The sequence below is a fragment of the Mirounga angustirostris genome, unplaced genomic scaffold (genome assembly GCF_029215605.1).
Source record: "Mirounga angustirostris isolate CCGP_5_RB_7025 unplaced genomic scaffold, mMirAng1.0.hap1 SCAF_1, whole genome shotgun sequence".
Taxonomy (NCBI): Eukaryota; Metazoa; Chordata; class Mammalia; order Carnivora; family Phocidae; genus Mirounga; species Mirounga angustirostris.
In genome coordinates this window covers 8,772,885-8,795,176 of record NW_026991709.1, presented here as the reverse complement: position 1 = coordinate 8,795,176, position 22,292 = coordinate 8,772,885, and the positions used below count along the sequence as shown (strand labels likewise).

The following is a 22,292-nucleotide window of genomic DNA, read 5'->3' as shown; positions in this document are numbered from 1 at the left end:
CACCACCATCTGCCGTCCGTGGTAAGCTGGAGAGCCAACAAAGCACGTTGTATAATTCAGTCCAAATCCAAAGGCCTGAGAACCAGGAGCTCTGATGTCCAAGGACAGAAGACAGATGTCCCAGCTCAAGAAGAGCGAGAGCATTCACCCTTCCGCCACTTTTTCGTTCTATTCCGGGCTCTCAAAGGATTGGATGTCCACCCACACTGGACAGGGCAGATCTTCTTTACCTAGTCTGATTCAAATGCTAATCTCTTCTGGAAACACCCTCATAGACGCATTCAGAAATAATGTTTTACCAGTTGTCTGGGCATCCCTTAGCCCAGTCAAGCTGACACATCAGTATAATGTTAGTGAACTGTAGGGAGTGTGTTAATAGATACAACCTTTTTGAAGATCAGTGTGACATTACATATTAAGTGTCTTTTTTTTTTTTTTAAGATTTTATTTATTTGACAGAGAGAGACAGCGAGAGCAGGAACACAAGCAGGGGGAGTGGGAGAGGGAGAAGCAGGCTTCCCGCCGAGCAGGGAGCCCGATGCGGGACTCGATCCCAGGACCCTGGGATCATGACCTGAGCTGAAGGCAGACGCTTAACGACTGAGCCACCCAGGCGCCCCACATATTAAGTGTCTTAAAAATGTTCAAGCCCTTTGACCCTGTAACAATCCCAATGTCAGGAACCTAGCCCAAGGACACAACTTCACAAAGCTTATTCACAAAGATTTCTGTTGATTGTTTATAACAGGAGAAAACAGGAGATGACTTAAGTGGCCAGTGTAGGGAAACCATGGTCTTTGTCCTCGTATTTCTGCCTCAGTGACTAAAACAGTCATGTCTTCCTGGGGAAGGTTTAGGGACCACACTCCTGCACTCTATCCCACACTCCCTAACAACCATGGGGAGGGGTGTGACTTATGGGACGGTGAGAAATGGTAACCCGTGGGTTGTCTGCCATCTGCCGGGACCACCCAGGTGGCAGCCCACCACGCCTTCTAGTGCAAGCAGATGGCTGTACCAAGTCTAGATTTGCAGGCCCAGCCTTCCTCTGATCAGATTTAAGGAAGAAACCTTGGTTTGGGGCTTCATTTTTACGCAGCACTTGAACATCTGGCTTCACCAGTAATAAAGTGGACTCTGTATTTTAATTCCTCCCTGATGCTTGTCCTTCATGGGATAGTGGTGAGGAGTGGCTGTGCTCATCCCAGAGCATGCCCACCCATGGTTCATTGAGAATAGTCATAGAAGGGGGGGGGGGGTCCTGGAAACCAGTGTCAGAGGGCAGGAGGGGGCCTCTTGAAGAAGCCCCAGCAGCTGGTGCAGGCTGCCTCACAGCTGCTTCTAATACTCAGGGGCCATGTAAACAGGCTTTATAACACAAGTGGGCCGGCCTGGGCAACTATGGCGTGACTGGAGTGTGACATTTGAGTCACTGGGAGGCTTTGGCTGGCGTCATCCAGGCCTGGCCATATGGCCCTTTGTGAGTGTGACCCATACAAGCAGAGCTTGAACTCTGGATTTACCGAAATAGCCTGAGACAGGTATTGAATTATCGGAGAAAGAGAGTTTTTCTCCTGGACCATGTGAAAGATATAAATCTTGGTCCACAAATGCATCTGCTCAAGAATTATAACTTATTTTCTGTAATACCATCATTTCGAACTCCATGGCTCCTTGGGTTCCTGAGATTTCCATTGTATTCCTGGCACCTTGGGTCTTACATGGTGCTGAGGAGTGGAGGGGGAGAGAACATTTGGTCCTTGGTCGGAAGTCCACACAGGTGACCATTGAGACATCCACTGCCTCTGTCTATGTGGCTCCATTCTGATTTGGTGGCTATCTCAAAGTGCTGTTTTTTGAAAAATGAACAGTGGTTATGCCTAGACTGATTAGAAAAGGTGGGGTAAGTAAATTTCTTTTGAGAGAGAGTCAGCGAGCAGGGGACGGGGCGGGGGGGGGGGGAGAATCTTAAGCAGGCTCCATGCCCAGTAGAGCCCATTGCAGGGCTCCATCTCACAACCCTGAGATCATGACCTGAGCCGAAATCAAGAGTCGGATGCTTAACCAACGGAGTCACCCAGGCGCCCCTAGGGATAAGTCAATTTTTGCCCATTCTGAAGTAGTAGAGTACCACAGTTAAGCCAACTGAGTTTTCTCTGAACGAGGAGATCTTGACAACAGCCACAGCCTGACCTGTACCTCGGGAAGACAAATCAAGAACCCCTTCCTTCTTGCCTCCCCTTCCCCATATCCCATCCAGTCCCCACCGCAGTGACAGGCTAGGTGGGGGCATCTGCATTGTCCACCGTACTGAGTCTGGGACAACTGTGGTAGCACTGGGTTTACTTGGGTTTTCTAAGTTCTGTGGGCCTGGGGCTGGTAATATACTGGTTGTCCCACTGACTCCTTGAAAAAGTGGGCTATAGAAGAAATTTGGGGTTGGATCAGTTTGCTTAAGGAGTGACACCTGTTCTAATGAGACCTTAGGCTTCAGCTTCTGGAGAAAACCCAGGCTCCTGACTGAGATCCTGCTCAAACAGGGGAGGTCAAGATATTAGGGAGGGAAGAATTTTGGATTTGAATTCTCTTGGCTTTTCATTTAGGTGATTTCATATTTGGACTTCCATAATGAAATTCTTGTTGAGAATCTAATTACTGGAGGGGGTTTTGGCAAAATTGGAAACTTTATACTACTGACATTTGGGGGGTATTTTATGCTATTAGTTGGGCTTGTTGTAAAACGCAGTGTCTTTCCAACATTTTTCTTGAATTAGAACATGCAGCAGGGAAATGCATTACACATCCCGGCCCTGTAACTGAAGCACAATTTTTACAAAATAAAAACCTCTCAGCTGGGGTTCCCATGAAAGCAGAGCCTGCGACAAAGGCTTGAGTGTGTAGGCAGTTTATTCGGAAAGTGACATTAGGAAGGAGTGGGCAGCAAGGGAGCAAAACTGAGAAGAGCCAACACAGGCACGCGGGACCGCGGCCACCGTCGCCATGGTGACCGCAGCTCAGTCTCCCAAGACCTGCTCCGAAGCTGAAGGAATTCGGCTCACACGGGCTTTGTTGGGGGATGGATGCTTGCCCCACAGTGAGCTCCACGGTGTCCTTTGGGTGTTGACCCCCCCGCCCCCCCACCCCGCGCCAGGGTGCCCTGTTGAGTGGCACCTCTGTGGCCCTGATCAAAAGGGCATCAGGGGCTGGAGTAAGGGGTCGAATGGGAAAGATCTGCAGTGGCCACGAGAGGTGTTCAATCAAGATACTTATCCTTACCAAGTGCAATACCGCATCCCATGCTAGTTCTCTCTCACACGCACACACACACTCCAGCTGAGGCCCACTAAGCGGTGGTTCTCAAAGTGTGGCCTGGAGACCCTGTTTCAGGGGGTCTGTAAGGTCAAAACCAATTTCATAAAACCATTAAGATGCTGCTTCTCTTTTCCGCTCTCATTCTCTCACAAGGGTGCTGTGGTTCTCCAGACGTGCGGACTGAATACAGAAGCAGATAGGAGAACCCAGCTGTCTTCCAGTAACCCAGACATTTAAAGAGGTTTGCAAAAATGTAAAACAATTCTACTGGTCTCACCGCTAAATTTGTTTTAGAAAATTGTTATTTTTCATAAAATGTTATTTAAATATATAAAGTATAATGGGTTTAGTATTTATAAAGATGTTTTTAAAATTCCTATTTCTTTTTTTAAAGATTTTATTTATTTATTTGAGAGAAAGAGAATGAGAAACAGAGAGCACGAGAGGGAAGAGGGTCAGAGGGAGAAGCAGACCCCCCGCTGAGCAGGGAGCCCGATGCGGGGCTCGATCCCGGGACTCCAGGATCATGACCTGAGCCGAAGGCAGTCGCTTAACCAACTGAGCCACCCAGGCGCCCCTAAAATTCCTATTTTAATTTCTAAGTATAATCCACATATATGAAAGCTCTTTGGGAACACTCTTTATGAGTGTAAGGGGGTCCTGAGATTTTAAAAAATGGTGCGAATCGCTACATTAAACTGACCAAGACCCTGGGAAGAATTGCAGCCCATAATCTGAGAAACACTGACATAATCTCTTACGAGCGGTAGGGACACTGTGGTTGGGAAACAGAATGAAAAGCTAATAGGAGGCCTGAGGTGAGGTGGGGTACTGGAGTAATTAAGGGCCTTTTTCTGACCCATTTCAAAATCTTTTTAGGCCTATCATTGGCCTGAGGGGAATACAAAGGGACGATGCTGATCTGGGAAGGAGTCTCACAAAGGTGAAAGGACTGCTCTGATAAGGACCCATTCTTCCAAAGAAACTGCCCCTCCGGGTTGACCACAGGTTGTTAAAGCCAATGGATTAAGGCAGGCAGTTCTCAGTCCTGGCTGCAAGTTGTTCAGTGTCCAGGAGTCATTAAAAGCTACCCCTCCTTGGGCCCCACTCCAGACCAATGAATTAAAATTTCTAGGGATGGGGCTTAGGCATCTTTACCTTTTTATTGATGTTATATCAAGGGAACAGATCTTGGGTGGGGGGATGTGTGGAACATCTAAAGGGGATTAGGAGGTACAAACTTCTTACAAAATAAGCCACAGAGATGTAATGTCCAGCATAGGGAATATAGGCAATAACACTGCAATCACTTTATATGGTGACAGATGGTAACTAGTCCCATTGTGGTGAGCATTTGGTAATGTATAAAAATATCAAACGGCTACCTTGTACACCTGAAATTAAGATAGTATGTCAACTATGATTCAATTTTAAAAAGCACAAGTTAAATGATATTAACAGTATGCTTCTGTTATAGCCAGGTAACTATAACCCAGATCAAGATGCAGGGCATTTTTAACCTCCCAACGGGTTCCCTCATGCCTCTCCTGGTTAATACTCCTATTGTATAGTTATCACCAAAGGTTCGTTTTTCCTGATTTTGAGTTTCATATAAATGGTATTATACACTATATATTCTTTTATGTCTGTTTTTTTCCCCAGCGTGTGTGTGATATTCATTCATGTAGTTAGGTAGAGCAGTGATTTGTTCTTGTTTGCATGGCTGTGTGGTTTTCCACCATATATTTATTTTTTAAAGATTTTATTTACTTATTTGACAGAGAGAGACACAGCGAGAGGGAACACAAGCAGGGGGAGTGGGAGAGGGAGAAGCAGGCTTCCCGCCGAGCAGGGAGCCCGATGCAGGGCTCGATCCCAGGACCCTGGGTTCATTACCTGAGCCGAAGGCAGACACTTAATGACTGAGCCTCCCAGGTGCCCCAGTTTTCCACTGTATAAACAGATATTTTTTGTTTATTTACCGTTCTACCCTGGATGGAGCCAACTGGTCCTCTCAAACTGAAGTGTGGAGACATGCTCTTACCCTAGAAATACAGGAGCTGGGACAAACGACAGACTAGAAATAGCAGATTCATGTCACCTGTCTTATGCTTACAAGGCAGGGATATGGTTATGAAAAATGGAAGCCCTGGTTTTCTCAACTATTTAAAATTAATAGTTTCTTTTTCTTCTTTTTACAGGAGGTATAGTTAAATTTGCACAAAAATGTGTGGCTCCATTCCTGTACAGAGACTTTGGGTGTCAAAAGTTAGAAGGCCTCGAATGCTTGAGGAGTTGAGATTTGGTCCCACTGGCCAACTGTTAGTACACTCTTGCTAAGTTACATATGGTCTGTTTTTGTTTTGTTTTTTGTTTTTAAAGATTTTTTATTTATTTATTTGACAGAGAGAGAGAGCACAGGCAGGGGAAGCTGCAGGCAGACAGGGAGATGCAGGCTTCCCGCTGAGCAGGGAGCCCAATGCGGGGCTCGATCCCAGGACCCCGGGATCATGACCTGAGCCGAAGGCAGACACTTAACAACTGAGCCATGCAGGCACCCCGTATGGTTTTTAAAACTTATTTCTATCCAAGCTTCTCAATCTCACATGGACACAACTAGATATTAACAAGGAGGAGTCACTCAAACGAATTCATATACTGAATCCTCCAACCCCCTCAATTTCCCCAAATACTGTCTGATTCAGTAAAAAGCATAACTATCTACAAGGCTCATCGATCCAGAGACCCCAGGAATGCCCCACGATCACAACTTCTCTCAGCAGCCGCCCACTCCGCACAACCAGATCCACACACCCTGTCCGTCAGCTGTGTCTCCGACAAAGGCTGCAGAGCGACCCGCTCATCCCCAGCACCACTGCCACCACTTAGAGCGGCCCCCCTCACATCCATACTCCTGCCCCACCCCCAACTCTCCCTCCTGAATCCATCCTCTATCCACCAGCCTGAGCAACTTTTTCAAGACATGCACTGGGCCAGGTCATGCCTTTCCTCAAAGCCTCCCTCTAGCTCAGAATCTAAAGGGCCTCCAACTCATCACACTGATACTTAATTCCAGACTTCCCAAGCTGGCTTACAAAGCCCCCTGCAGCAGTGCGATGGTGCTGGGCCTCTCCAGGCTCCCCTGAGACCACACTCCCCGGGGCAGTGTGCTCGAGGCCCCCTGCTGGGCTTCTGTCCACACTGAGCTCCTTCCCACCTGGAGGTCTCTGCCCCCCGCTGCTTCTTACCGGCAAGCTCTCCAACATTCCCAATCCTTCGGATGGGCTCCTGGCTTTTGCTAATCACATTTCCACCTCAACTGCCTCTCTCTGAACAGCCTTCCCGGACCACCCACGCTAAAATAGTCATCCCTTTACTTTCTAGAACATTATACTATCTTAATTCTCTGCATAGCACTCGTCAAATAATATTTGCTTATTTGCTTAGTCTGTCTCAATCTGCTTCTGAAATGTAGGCTCTTTCAGAAAGAATCTTATCATTGCTATATCTAGAAAAATACCTGGTATGTAGTAAGTACTCAACAAATGTTTCTTTCTTAGACACAAATATGATGCAAGAACACACAAATTCAATGTACCCCTCTCCCAAATCTAAGAGTTTGAATTCTGGGCCTCTAAGAAAAAAAACAGCAGGAAGGATATATCTGCCATTTAAAAATCATAACATGAATGCTTCTCTGGAGGGACTTCTTGTTTTTACTGATACTTATTTTTGTCTGCTATCTGGTAATGCAGTATTTTATTTATTCTGTTAATAACTAATACTCAAGAACTTTTATAATATTAATATAACTTAATCTAAAAGAACAACTTACTTTGTTTACATTTCAATAATGGGTACGAGAGAGTCAAAATAATTATGGTCAAAATTATTATATAAAAAATTATAGTAAATGCTCAGTGTTAGTCTACATACAATTTAGTTTTTGGCATAAAGTTATTTAGTTGCCAGGAAGAACATTTGGTTTACTTCACTAATAGGAATATCTCTTAATGCTGGGATGGCCTCTTCTTGGTATTTCTTCTGCTGTTGATTTTTAGCATAGTTATCTGTAAGAAGAGGACAAAAAGCTCTGTTTACCCAAGCAATTTCTTCTACCATTTCTTTTTTTAAATATTTTATTTATTTATTTGACAGAGAGAGACACAGTGAGAGAGGGAACACAAGCAGGGGGAGTGAGAGAGGGAGAAGCAGGCTTCCCGCGGAGCAGGGAGACTGATGCGGGGCTCGATCCCAGTACCCTGGGATCATGACCGGAGCTGAAGGCAGACATTTAACCAACTGAGCCACCCAGGAGCCCCTCTTTTACCATTTCTGTGGTTTACGGAGATCCACTGCATAGTTTACTAGGCTAATATTGGCATAATGACAAATACCGTGTTTAACATAATTAAAAGACTTCTTAAATTAAAAGACTACTTAAATTCTCTCTTTAGAAGAACTGTCCCAATTCGAATAAAAATCAGGAAGGTATTTTCTGCATCTCTAGGATAAGAAATATTTCATTCATTCAACTCTACAATGATGATTAAAGTCCCATCTGCACATTTCTCATAGGGACAGAATTATATGAAGGCTTAGAAAATATATTTAATCCGACACCCCAAACTATTAAATCACTTGGTACAATCATTCATGCAAACTTAACAATGTCCCCTCATTGCACAAATTATCTATCTGCTGTAATTTTAGGCAAGAAGACAGGGAATACAGTAGCTTATCAGAAAGAAATATAAAGGGGCGCCTGGGTGGCTCAGTTGGTTGAGCAACTGCCTTCGGCTCAGGTCATGATCCTGGAGTCCCGGGATCGAGTCCCGCGTCGGGCTTCCTGATCAGCGGGGAGTCTGCTTCTCTCTCTGACCCTCCCCCCTCTCATGCTCTCTATCTCATTCTCTCTAATAAATAAATAAAATCTTTAAAAAAAAAAAAAGAAAGAAATATAAAAATACTAGAACTGGTTTTCAAAAGACATTGTATAAGCTCATGAAAAAAGGCTTTCAAAAGTTAAAAATCATACCAAGCAACTTAAAAAACCCCTTCACCTCCGAGAATCTAAGCAAGGTCAGGAATTTATTTTAATTTTTAGACTTAGGGGAATTAAAAAAAAAACTACAAAAACATGCCGTGGCTCTTCTAACTACATAATTGGGGTCAGGTGTATACAAGGATCCTGAGGAACATGCACACTCTCAAATCCCTCTACTGAACAAGGTCTGCATGGACCTATTTGCCATTGTTTGATCAACACTGCCTGTTTAGGGTAAAATATGGTTTTCTCAGGCACAGTTGCTAAGGAACATATTATATACTTGTGGTCTTTATGGGAAAATATACCTGATGACTGGTGCCATAAATAGCATATTCATCAGAATTTATTTCTGCCACATAAACATATCCTCTGGTATAACTTTGTATTTATTTCTCCTAGGTTCTTTTTCTTGTGCTGACATGTGTCACCTACTACAGCCTATTCTTAGTTGCTTTTCTTGATAAAACAGCTAATACCTTGCTCCTCCCTCCCCCAGCACTTCCCTTTGATATACATTTACCTGTGATTGTATGAATGGAGTTGAGTGGAGAGGTACTCATCATGTTTATTCCAAATAAGAGTACATAACCAATTACTACAGTAATGAGGAAGTAGACGGGCAATGCAACTGCCCAGTATCTGTAGAAGAAAATATTAAAGAAAATATTAAACTGCTATAAAGTCATCATTCTCAAGAGTCCTTCACCGAGTTAACATGCTTTTTAAATCTGATTTTTTTATTAAAATAATACATGTATATAAAAGAGCCAAATCGTTCTACAAGGCCTGTAATGAAAAGCTGCAATCCTGCATCGTTCCCTACCGTAGCACCATGGAAAAAGTGGAAACTAAGTCAGTTACCTCTCACCTGTCTGCAATCCATTTCCTTGAATTCTTTTGATACTTCTTATCTGCTATCCCATTATTTGTTCCTGTGGGTTTACACCTTAAACATTTTTCTTGGGGCGCCTGGGTGGCTCAGTCGTTAACCATCTGCCTTTGGCTCAGGTCATGATCCCAGGGTCCTGGGATCGAGCCCCGCATCGGGCTCCCTGCTCAGCTGGAAGCCTGCTTCTCCCTCTCCCACTCCCCCTGCTTCTGTTCCCTCTCTCGCTGTGTCTCTCTCTGTCAAATAAATAAATAAAAAATCTTTAAAAAAAAAACAAGAAAACCCCACATTTTTCTTGTATAGTGTTATCTTAGCAAGATGTTAGAAGGAAATAGAGACAATGATGTGTGTTCATCCTGCCATCTTGAATTAGAGGTGTATTAATAATCTCTGAAAAGCTTTAAATTTCATTATGGCTATTTATGGATCTTAAAAGGATAAATATTTACAATTTGGGTAGTCTTAAGGAAAAACTATGATCCTTAAAAACAGTATTAATACATTTTTATTTAAGAAAAACATTAAACTTACTTTTGGGGCCAATAGGTTAATCCTAAGGAGTTTAGCCAAGATTCAGGAATAAATGCCCACACTAGATACAGGACTGCAGAGAGGAACAGAAACAAGAAAAAAGAGAAGTCATTTAAGCATGCATCTAGTTTATCAAGGTTCAGATAAAACACCTGGTACGCCTGGTGGCTCAGTCAGTTAAGCGTCCAATTCTTGATTTAGGCTCAGATCATGATCTCAGGGTTGTGGGATGGAGCCCCTATCAGGTTCTGTGCCCACCACAGAGTCTACTTAAGATTCTCTTTTTCCCTATCCCTCTCCCTCTGACCCTCCTGCTCATGTGCGCTCTCTCGCTCCCTCTCTAAAATAAATATTAAACAACAAACAAAAACCAAAAAGCTCTTTGAAGATTCTCTGATCACCTCAGAATTGAGTTTTCTTTCCTTTCAGTCTCCTAGCTCCTTATTTCTATCATTCTTATAATATTTATGACACTTAAAGTAGTCTATTTGCATTGCTGTGAAATGATCTCTAGAACTTTACCATCTCGCAAATCTAAAACTCTATGCCCATTAAACAACTCCGTTTCCCCCGTTAGTCTTTTTTCTAAAACACGTCTTAACTCTCATACTGTATTTTAAGCAATTTAAGGGGAGAAATCACATCTTAGCAATTGTTGGGATCCTTACAGCACCTAGCAATTTGCTTTATACATAGTAGCTATTCAATACTTCATTCCCACAGGGTTGAAATGATTATAGACACTGGTTGCTTAAAGGTGAATTTATCTACCCTTGTTCTGATCCGCCTCATGACGGGCTTCTGCCTCATCTCCCAGAATACAATCTTATTTCCCTCAAGCCCAGTCTTTGTGGAACCCTTTATTGTTAATTTGTAAAAACAACAGCTAACCTCCAAGCACTCACTGTGGGCTAAGCACACTTCAAAGCATTTCACATGCATTATTTAATTTAATCCTTAAAACAATCTTATGATATGTATGCCATTTTTACAGAGTAGTAAATGAAATCTTTGAAATGTTACATCCTCTGCCCAAGGTAAGGGGCACAGACAAATTTCAAACTATCTGTATCAGTGATGTTGAAGGATTCATATTCTACATCAGGAGCATGAGAAACAGTGGCGAACCCAAAAGACATGGTCTCTGGCCTTCCCAAGCTTAAAATCTAGGGGAGGGGAATAGAATAAACTGATATTTTCATTACACTGTGATAAGTGCGAATGTGTAATAAGAGGTGACACAGGAACACACAAGAAGGATCTTAGCCCACTCTAGTGCTGATAGAGGTGATGTTAATGGTCAGGAAAGATTTCCTGGAGGAAGTGACTAAACTGGGACCTAAATAATCAGTAGGGGATTAGCCAGATTAAAAATGTGTATGTCTGGGGCCTGCAGATAAGGAAGGAAGGAAATAAGAGAAAATGGTGTTCGCTGCCATGATCCACAGAGAGAGCGCGAGGGATCTGGTAAGGGATCTGGTGTGACTAGATGGTAGAGAGAAAAGGTGGCATGGGACAGGCTTGCAGCTTGTGATAGTTTTTAAGATGAATGAAATACAAAGAGCGGGAAAACATAATACAAATTCATAAATGGAAGTGATTGACTTTAATTAATTCAATGAATGAGCATTTATTGAATATCTACTATATGCCAGGCACTATGTAAAAGTCAAGGCTATACAGAAATAAAAGACACAGACCCTATTCTCACAAACTAGTGTACGAGACAGAAATGAGTCAAATGTAGTGGCAGGAACTTCCCATGCATTAGCTTATTCGACCCTTTCCAAACCCTTTGGGATGTATGCTATTATTATCCCTGATCCACAGATTTGAAAAAAATCAAGGCATAGGGAATTTAAGTAACTTGCTTGGGATCTTACACTAAAAGTTACTGGGCTGGAATGTGAACCCAGTGTGCTCATACTATGGTTTCAGGCAGCAGCAAGAACATTAGTAAAAACACACAAGTGAGGAGGGATGTGATGTATCTGGGGGTAACTTTAAGCCGTTTAGAGTGAATGGGGCATAAAGCGTGAGGCTGTGAGTGCTGAGAAATAAAGCTGGAAATGCAAACAGGTCCCAGATCATGAAATATGTTGTACAAGCAACCTGGACTTTATGCTCCAGGCAATGGGGAGAACTGGGTATTTTGTTTGTTTTTAACTTTAAAGACACAGCAAACTACAAAGAGAAATAACCATTCCTACCCCAACCAGAGGTCTTGAGCGGAGGAGTCAGGGGATTAGCCAGATTAGAAGGATACACAGTTGGGGCCTACGAAGGAGGAAGGAAGTAAATAGGAGAAAATGGTGTTCCCTGCCGTGATCCAAAGAGAGCTGGGATGGTTGTGTGCAGGACGCATCTCTGGCAGAGGCAGTAAGAAGCCCGCCAGATTCAGTGGCAGGAGCAGAGGAATGAGTTAGGAGGAGAAAGACTGTTAAGTGAAGAACAGCTCCCAGGTTTTTAGAGAGGGTGTCTAGAAATTTCAAGCCTTGGGGTGCCTGGGGGGCTCAGCGGGTTAAGCATCTGACTCTTGACTTAGGCTCAGATCATGATCTCAGGGTGGTGGGATTGGCTCCTTGCTGGGTGTGGAGCCTGCTGGAGATTCTCTCCCTCTGCGCCTCCCCTGCTCTGTCAAAAAAAATTTTTTTTCAAGCAGTCCTTTTCCACACAGCAATGAGTGATCTTCCAAAAATATAAATTTGACCTGAGCAGTCCTTTTCCACACAGCAATGAGTGATCTTCCAAAAATATAAATTTGACCAGGTCACTTGACTTGCCCAAACCCTTAGAATAAATTAAATACCTTTAGAATAAAATCCAAACTCCTTACCAGGACTTGCAAGGACTTAAATGTTCTGCCCACCTCTCCAACTTCTAGTCCTGGTGCACTATGCTCTAGCTCCAGTGTCTCAGGGCCACTGCACTTACAGTGAGTGCTGTCTGCCCAGAATGTTCTTCCTTTGACTCTTTCAGTGGATGACTCCTTCTCTTCCATCATGTCTTAGCTCAAATATCACCTTCTTAAATGAGGCATTCCCCATCACTTGATACTCCAACTGTGTCCCACCCACCACACTCTCCTTACTCCCTATCACTTCCCTCTATTTCCTTCAAAACTTTCATCAAAATCCGTAATTACTGTTATGGACCGAATGTTTGCATGTGCCCCAAATTCATATGTTGAAGCTCGAATCCCTGGTGTGGTGGTATTTGGAGGTAGGGCCTTTGGGAGGTAGTTAGGTTTAGAGAAGGTCATGAGGGTGGGGCCGCATGATGGGATTAGTGCCCGTATAAGGAAAGTCAGAGACCAGAGCTTCCTTTTACTCTCTCTCTACTATGTAAAGACACAGCAAGAAGGTGGTTGTCTGCAAACCAGGAAGGTCTTCACCAAGAACCCAACCATGCTGGCACCCTGATCTTACACTTCCCAGCTTCCAGAACTATGAGAAATGTCTATTGTTTAAGCCTCCCAGTCTACGGCATTTTGTTACAGAGGCCTGAGCAGACTAAGAAAACTGCCTTGTTTTTAATTCAGTAAATATTTAAACGTAGAGAGAATCCTGTAACCCTCTTGCACCCACCACCTAGGTTTATCATAACTGCCGGATATGGTCTCTGACCTCTATCCTATTACTTTTTGCCTCACCTTCTCAGACTTCAACCTTACTGACCTCCACCTGTTCCTTGAATCCACAGGCATGCTCTTCTAAACGCTTCTGTACTGTCCATTCTCTGTCTGGCAGGCCCTTTCCCCAGATTGCTCCATGGCTAACTTGCACTCTTCATGTCTGTGGTTAAATCTCATCTCTGTGAGGCACTTCCAGACTGCTGTCTTTAAAACAGCAACCTCCTCCCGTTCCTTATCCTCCTTTCTTAATTTTTCCCCATGGTACATGTTATCATATATGTATTACTTATTTAATTTGTTCATTGGCTATCTCCTCCTACTAGAATGAAATCCCTCTGAGAGCAGGAAATTTTTGAATATTTTGCTCCTCCTTTGCCTGTAACAGTGCCTGGCATGTGGTAAGCACTCAAAAATTTGTAGCATTAACTTTTGGTTGTGGGCCATAACTACTTCTTACTAGATATGTCTCTGGAGGCCAAAGAAACAAAAGCAGAAATAAAGTATTGGACATCACCAAAATAAAAAGCTTCTGCACAGTGAAGGAAACAATCAACAAAACTAAAAGGCAGGGGCACCTGGGTGGCTCAGTCGTTAAGCATCTGCCTTCGGCTCAGGTCATTATCCCAGAGTCCTGGGATCGAGCCCCGCATCAGGTTCCCTGCTCCGCGGGAAGCCTGCTTCTCCCTCTCCCACTCCCCCTGCTTGTGTTCCTGCTCTCGCTAGGTCTCTCTCTGCAAATAAATAAAATCTTAAAAAAAAAAACAACTAAAACTAAAAGGCAACCTACTGAATGGGAGAAGACATTTGCAAATGACATATCTGGTAAAGGGTTAGTATTGAAAACATAAAAAGAACTGATACAACTCAACACCTGAACAACAAATAACCCAATTTAAAAAATGGGCAGAAGACATTTTTCCAAAGAAGACTACAGATGGCCAATAGACATGTGAAAAGATGCTCAACATCACTCATCATCGGGGAAATGCAAATCAAAACTATAATGAAATACCACCTCCCACCTGTCAGAATGGCTAAAATTAACCACACAAGATACAACAGGTGTTGGCGAGGACATGGAGAAAGGGGAGCCCTCTTGCACTGTTGGTGGGAATGCAAACTGGCGCAGCCACTCTGGAAAACAGTATGGTGGTTCCTCAAAAGGTTAAAAACAGTGGGTGTTACTGGATTTAAGTCTTAAAGTCAATGCCTTTATTTATTCGTATAGTTTCTAATCTTTCAAATACCCTACAGAACAGGGATTTAAACAATGGTGACAATGAAGTAGCAGCCCACATTTATTGAGTACTTATCAATCTTTTGTATTGTTTTAAGCACTTTGCATGAATCAAGCAATTAATCCCCACAACAGCTCTAAAAGGCAGCACAGTGAAGTCAACCCAGTGTCTGGGTTCAAATTCCAGCTCTATCAGTTTCTGGCTGGGTGATCCTAGGCACATTCCTAAAACCCCATGCCTCAGGATCGTCATCTGTAAAATGAGAACAGTAATAACAATACCTACCTCACAGGACTGTCTTGCACATAATAAGCATTCAATAAACATCATCACCACCCTTTTACAGATGAAGAACCTGAAGGTTCAAGAGCGTGGACAAATGGTGCCAGGTGACAGAGCTAGTCCCCGGAGGAGTCAGGATTTGAACTCAAGTCACAACCTCTTTACTCCATACACGACCCTCGCCAACAGCATGGTTGGCTGTACCAATGCAGTCAGGGTTCAGAGAAACCACCACTCTCTCACTTCCCTGGTTTCCACAAAATTCCGAAAAGTTGGATGGGGGCACCCAATTTTTTCCCTGTTGTATTCCTTATAATTCTGACATCCTTTAGAGGAGAGATGTGGGGCCTGCTGTGTGACCCTGGGCACAGGAGTGTCTCAGTGAGCATCAGTTTCCTTATCTGGAAAACAGGATCTTCCAGGAACTAAGCCAGATCTAAGACTCTAAAGTGCACATGACTTCTCCAGCCTAATTCTCTTGGCTTCCTGGCTCCTACAGGCTGCACCTGCACCAACTTACTCACTCTAAACCTTTCATTCAAAACCTTCCCACATCTTCCTTCTTATTGCCTTCCTTCTTATTATCAGGGAGAAAGCTAACCCTGTTTCCCTGTCTGATTTCATGTTTCTCTACTGGGTTCTCATGGCTCTTTTCACAGTTAATTGTAGATTCCCATGTCCGTCTTGTACAGAAGACTATGACCACAGGGACCAGGTTTTATTCACTTTGCAATCCTGTCTGGTGCTGTATAAGTATTTGTTGAGATTATTTACACTAGTGTCGGGCATATGAAATACCAAACACAAGTTCCCTTCAGGTTTTCCTAAAAAGAGGCATAAGTAGAAACAATCACAGCTCATATGTGCACATTCTAAGAACAAATGCAGTAATATCCTTGTCCTTGAACACCAGAAAAGAGGCCCTGGCCATCCATCAGGAAAGTACTTACTGAAGCCAAATTGGGAGCTTAAGAAAAGAACAAAGCCATAAATCGCTCTTTCTGGCAATGGCGACGGTGAATTTTCCACCATTTTCCCTGTGGCTTTAGACAATCTGTGGGAAAGAAACACAACCATCGTCAGTGATCTACTCCCCTCATCACTGGTCTGTTGTAGCCTCATCGCTTTGCTATGGGCACAGCCTTTGCAGTTTTTTTCCTAGCCTAAACCAATGCACACCGCCAGCCTGCGCACACACCTCCAACACACACCGCTTGCACGCGCGCACGAGCCCCAGACCTCGCGTGCGCGCGCACACAAGCGCACCCGCCAAAGCGCGCGCACCCTGCAGCGGAGGGGAGGGGAGAGCAGGGAAAGTACGGACGCCGCTCCCACCCTGCAGGATTCGCCTCCCTGCGGAAAGGGCTTGGCAGGGCCGCGCTCGGGGAACGCGCGCCTCCCCAGGTCTGGGCCACGGCGCCCGGGACCGGGCCCTGCCCTCTCGCGGGAGCTTGGTTCCTATTCAAGGGTTGGGGGGTGGGGGAGGCCCTTGACCTTGGGTCCTCGAAGCGCCCACTCAGGCCCCCCCCGACAGCTCGGCCACTTCAGCGCCAGATCCCCGCGCAAGCCCCTTCCGGAAAGCCTCCGCGGGGGCGAGAAAGGGAAAACCTAAAGGAAAGGCCGGGTCGCTAAGGCGCCCCCCCCCACCCCTCCCGCCCACGCGCAGGCGCACCGCGACCCTTGCCGGCCCGGAGCGCGCGAGCGCCGGGGACGGCCCGATCGCTCGGCTCGCCGCCGCGGAAGAGGGCGGGGTTGCACGACTGCGCCTGTGCGTTGCCCACGTGACGCGCTTGTCGCCTGCGCCGCCGCCCGCTCCCGCCCGCCCGCTGGCTGACGTGGAGCGCCCGAGGCGGCGGCGTCGGCGGCGCCCCGCGTCCGAGGCTCGCGGGCGGCGGGCCCCGGTGAGTGCACATCTGGCGCGCGGCGGGGCTCCCGGATGTGTCACCTTATCGCGCTGCAGCCGAGATGCCCGGGGAGAGGGGCCCTCCACACCCCCTCCGTGGGTGTGTGGTGAGTGTGGTGTGTGCGCGTCGCCCCGCGTCGCTCGCTGTGGTGCCCCCGGTGTGTCTGCGTGGGTCGGGGTGCCGGTGCGCTGGGGGTGTGGCCGCCTTTGTTGCCCCCAGTGGGTCTGTCACCTTTATCTAACGGGCCCCTTCAGCCCCCTTGGGCGCCTCCGGGCATCTGTGCGAGGGTGGGAGTAGCCCCTTTGTGTGCGCATCCCCCTGCTGCCCGCGCACTCGCGTCTGGAGGGTGACACCCCTGAGACGCGAGGGGTCCCTCGGTCCGGGCGGGCGGGCACGCGCCTGTGTTTCCACTCCCGGCTTCTTTGTGTCGCGCCCGTTCTTGGCGACGGCGTGGGCGGCCCCCCTTTGTCACCGTCCCCCTCCGGGGGGCGCGCGTCCCCCGCTCGCGTGGCCGCGCCTTCTGCAGTCGTGACCCCATCCTGGATCATCTCCCGGCCCGGTGTGCGTCCTCGCGTGTCCCTGCGCGCGTGCGGCGCCTGGGTCTTGTCGAGTGTATGATCTCCCTTGTGCGCGTTTTCGTTCGCGAGCGTTCGTGCGCGCCCCGTTCTCTGTTTTGTGTGCCTTAAGTCTGCGCCACCTGTTTTCGTGAGAGTGGCAGTCGAGTCCGGGGGTGGCTTCCCTCCCAGGAGGGGGCCGGGGTGGGAAAATCAACGCAGCGCTCCCCGCTCCCTCCTCGCGGGAGCTTCCTCCCTCCCCCGACGCGAGTGGGAAGGGAGAGACGGAGGCTGGTCTGGACAGCTGCTCCGTAGTGTTGACGACGTCAGGTGTGGCCTGTCGAGCCAGCCTATTCTGGGGACACAATGAGCGGGGAGCCAAGGGCCAAAAATTGAGCCAAGGCGTAGGTGAATTTTGGCTGGTACCAGTGCGGAGTGCCTTTTCCAGAAGCGCCGAATACGCCCAAAGCCCTTCGATTGCGGACTCCTTCCAAAATGCGCACACACGCCAACTGGGCAGATACGTTTTGGCTGTGCCTGGGCTCAGCTACGTGCCACTACGGTTCATATAGTGTTTTATGGCGTTCACATAAATTATCTCTTGATTCTGCCCAACATCCTGGCGAGGGGACTCAAGGTAGACATCGTGCAGATTTTTACTTCTCCCTTGGCAGCAGTTTTCTCATAGTTACAGCTCTAGTTAGGACATTTTTTATTACAAGAAATTTGCGTTTTATCCTAAGGGAAATGGGATTTATTACAAGGATACACAGGGAAGGAGACTTCAAACCGATTAAAGATCCACCTCCTACGCTGCTTCTTGCTCAAAGGTTCATGCTCTGCGCTCAAAGGCTGTGTTTCGGTGTGTCTTTCTGTTCATTTGTTCAATTTTCTTACCTTTGCCTAATTTCCCTTTTCCTTTTTAATTTCTGAAATATTTCACATATAAAATACACGGGGAATCTCACCAACCCATGACTCAGATTTACAAATGTAATTATTTTGCCAAATTTACTTCAGATCCTTTTTTATTTTGAGAAATAAAATTGCAGATGTTGGAGGCGCTCCGAGTTCCTGTCCCTCCTTCCCTAGAGGTAGCCACCGTGTTCAGATTTGTGTATATCATTCCCTTGCATATTTTATAGTTGGTTCACAGTGAATCCATAGACAATGTGTGGTGGTATGTGTTTTAAATCTTAATGGTTTTAAATGATACGTGTCTTTTTGCAACTTGCATTTTTTTGATCAGTATCACATTTTGAGATTTATATACAAATGAATTGGTTAATTGTGTTATCTTTGGTTCATTCATTTTAATTGCTGGTATAGAATCCAATTGTATGAATATACCATAATTTATCCATTTCCCAAATCGATGGACTTTGAAGTTGTTTCTGGTTTTTTGACTCAAAACAATCCTGCAATAAACATCTTTGTACTTGTCTGCTTGTGCACACATTTGGAAGTTTCTCGAGGAAATATACCTAGTAGTAGAGTTGCTGGATATTAGGATATGTGCATCTTCAGCTTAACTAAATATCACAGAAGCTCTCAAAGTGGTTGTACTAATTTTCACTCTCACTGGTATTGAGTGAGGACACCCATTTCCTCACATCGTTGCTAATACTTTGTTACTAGACCTTTACTTTTTTGCCTTCTCTTTACTGACCAGCTTCCTTGTAACTTTAGCTTATGGCTAAATTTGCTTGTAGCCACCTTGGCTTCTGCTCTGTGTCAGATGGGTTCATCTCTCACAGCTAACTGGCTCAGTCTTTATCTCACGTGGTCTTCATAAGATAAATTCAAGTAAAAATTTATTTTGCACCTATGGTTGATGTAAAGATAGTAATTTCCATGGTATGTTTTATGTACCTCTTTAGTGGCAGTTGAGGTGATTTAATTACTTTTTAAAATATAATGAATGGTTTTGAAAAATCTTTTTTCCTCTTTAATGTAATACTTGATACAATCAAAATACATGTAACAATAAAATAATAAAAAATAAAATCTATGTAATATATATGCAGGTTGTGAAGCAAAACAATACAATGAACACCAATCAATACACCACTCAATCCAAGAATCAAAATGACCAATATTGTATGTGCTCATCTCCAGAGTGACTATCCTGAATTGTCTGTCATTTTTTGCTTTTTAAAAATAATTTTGTCAGATATGTGTATATCCCTCAACAATGTATTGTATGGTTTCTTTGTTTTTGAGTTTAAAAAAAAGGAATTCTGGATACAGTTTTCTGAGACTTGCTTATTTCACTCAATGTTGTTTCTAAGAGTCACTGATACTGAGTATAGATGTAAGTCATTAATTTTCACTGCTGTGTAATATTCCACAGGTGAATATAACACAGTGTATGCATTCTTTGATGGACATTTGGCTGTTTCTAGGTTTTGCTATTACAAAGATTCTTGTACATATCTTCTGGTACGCAGTTGCAAGAATTTCTCTAATTTTCATGCTGGGGTTTATGACCCCCAGGGGAGTAATGAAGATATTTCTAGGGAGTACTTGGGCAGGAGTGATATTAATGAATCACTTTCTAGATCATTAAATTCCATGTGTACTCTTAAAATTGGTAATGCCTGAGGCCTGTGAGAGAGGCCTCCTGTTGGTTCTGCTTTCTACCTTACCTTTCCTAGTAGCACTTCTACCTTAGATAAGGAAGGCATACCACTTGCCCACATGGAATATTACTAAGGCATTGTCTCAAGCAGAAAAACTCCATGGAACACAGATAATTTAAAATCCAGTATATATATATAATGTATGTATAGTGTTAGAGAAAGCCTTTTCTAATCCAGGTACTTCCCATCTCAAGAGCTGCATTTGCAATACAATTTCACATTTTATGTTTAATTATCAGTGTATGTAGTTATTTTTGATAAATGCTATGCTGTAATAATTATAACAGTTTAAACCAATGATATGTCAGTTTTATTTTTAAGTCACAAGAATTCATCATTTGCAATTATTTAAACTTGGGCTGAACACTTTTAGATGTCATCTTAGTGTGAAAATGATTTCAAACAATTTTTAGTGGTTTGTGAGTAAAAAATGGTTGGAATACTACTGTGGTAAGCTATTTGCTAGAAGTCAAATTACTGGATTATGGGGTGTGAATGTTCAACTTTACCAAATTGTTTTCTGAAGTGGTTGTACCACCTGGTACTTTGGCCAGCAGTTTTGTCAATTTTTATATACTTTGATAAGCAGTGTATAAGAGTTATAGTTGATCTGTAGCTACTCCAACACTTATTATCATCAGATTTCTTAATATTTGTCAATCAAATGGGTATGAAGTGATGTGTCTTTGTGATTTTAATTTGCATTTCTTTGTTAATGAGTTTGAGCATCTTTTCATATGTTTATGAACTGTTTTCCCTTTTGTGAATTACCTGGTCATATCTTTTACCCATTTTTCTCTTGGGTTGTCTTTTAAAACTAATAAACTGGTAACACTGATCCTTTGTTGATTATATGCGTTGTAAATATCTTCTTCCAGTTCATGGCTTGTCTTTTTACTCTTTATGGTGTGTTTTGGTGAACAGAAGTTCTTAATTTTAATGTAATCTAATTGGAAGCTTTACCTGGTCTTGGAATTACAAAGACATTCTCTTGGGTTTCTTTTTAGAAATTTTAAAATGATGTCTTTCACATTTAAATTCATAATTCATCTAGTATTGATTTTTGTGTACAGTGTGAGACAGTGATCCACATTCATTTTTTTCCTCCATGTGGCTACAGCTGGCCTCCTACCATGCATGGAATTGGCCCTCTGTTCACCAGCATGGGTTTGTTTCTGACTCCCCTTTCTGTGCCACTTGTCTGCTTGACTATCTCTGTGTTATACCACACTGTCATAATTATTAATCCTATGGCTTTACCAGAAATCTTGTTATTTGGGTCAAGGGGTCTTGAGTCTCAGCTGTTCTTGGACCTTTGTTCTTGTTTTAAGAATCAACTTGTCAAGTGACGTGAAAAATTCTTTGGGAATTAATTGGAATTATTGAATCACTTTGAGGGAGAATTGAAATCTTTAAGATTTTGAGCCTTCCTGTCTAAGAACATGGTATGTATTTCCATTTATTTAGGTTTTCAATGTCTTTTAATGTAGTTTTGTAATTTTCTCCGTACAGATCTAACACTTTTAAAAGATTGATTCTGATGTTTCTAGTAGTTTTGTTCCTTTTATAAATGGTATTATTTTTTAAGATTCTATTTTCTGACTTTATTGTTAGCAAATAGAAATTTAATGGATTTTTTATATTAACCTTTAGTCATCACTTGATAAACTCTTATTATTTCTAATATAGTTTCTGTAATTCTCTGTGTGAATAATTATATCATTGCAAACACTGACACTTGGTTCTTTCAATTATTTTCCCTTTCAGTTTTTTTTTTCTGGTCTTGATATGCTGGTATACTTTTACATCTGTGTTCAATGGAAGTGATTATGGTTGTTCTTTAGAAGTGATTATAGTGGGCATACATGTTTCATTCCTGATTTTAAAGGGAATGTTTCCCCATTAAAAATCTTTGTTTTAAGTTTTTATAGATTCTCTTTATTAAGTTAGGGAAGTCTTTGTAATTTTCATGCTTTTCTGCATGGGACAGAAAAACTTAAAAAATATTTTGTGGTTTTTCTTTTTTAATCTGTTGAATGTAATACATTTCAATTTATATATTTTAAAATTCTTAATTCTCTTTTGTATTCTTCACTGAGATAAACCCAAATTGATCTTAGTAAATTGTATTTTTGTAAACTACTGGATTGAGTTTGCTAATATTTTATTTAGGATTTTTGTATCTGTTTGTGAGTGAAATCACCCATCATTTTTCTTTATTGACTATCTTGTCTGATTTTGGCATTAAGGTTACAC

The 22,292-nt window shown here is 43.6% G+C and overlaps 2 protein-coding genes across 12 annotated transcripts in view; one reads left to right on the top strand and one right to left on the bottom strand.

Annotated features, from left to right (window-relative positions):
- Nucleotides 1-2,898: 2,898 nt before the first annotated feature.
- PIGP (phosphatidylinositol glycan anchor biosynthesis class P) lies at nt 2,899-16,587 on the bottom strand. Of its 2 annotated transcripts, none has more exons than XM_045902477.3 (5): nt 16,431-16,587; nt 15,887-15,990; nt 9,783-9,855; nt 8,883-9,001; nt 2,899-7,382 (listed from the first exon to the last, which is right to left on the bottom strand). In XM_045902477.3, exons 2-5 carry the CDS (start codon nt 15,966-15,968, stop codon nt 7,270-7,272), a joined length of 387 nt encoding a protein of 128 aa, XP_045758433.1. In that variant the 5' UTR covers nt 15,969-15,990; nt 16,431-16,587; the 3' UTR covers nt 2,899-7,269. The 2 variants fall into 2 exon arrangements, with proteins under 2 accessions (XP_045758433.1, XP_045758434.1); XM_045902478.3 differs by lacking the exon at nt 16,431-16,587 and adding an exon at nt 16,135-16,262.
- A 122-nt stretch (nt 16,588-16,709) lies between these two features.
- The window catches only part of TTC3 (tetratricopeptide repeat domain 3), a 119,017-nt gene continuing 113,434 nt past the window's right edge, over nt 16,710-22,292 (top strand). For 5 of the 10 annotated variants that reach the window (XM_054504089.2, XM_064578899.1, XM_054504087.2 and 2 more), the window contains exon 1: nt 16,789-16,946. The gene's annotated coding sequence lies outside the window, so the exon portion shown is untranslated. Of the gene's footprint in view, nt 16,947-22,292 lie in introns of all 10 variants that reach the window. The other 5 variants (XM_045902462.3, XM_054504092.2, XM_054504091.2 and 2 more) reach the window with 5 other exon arrangements.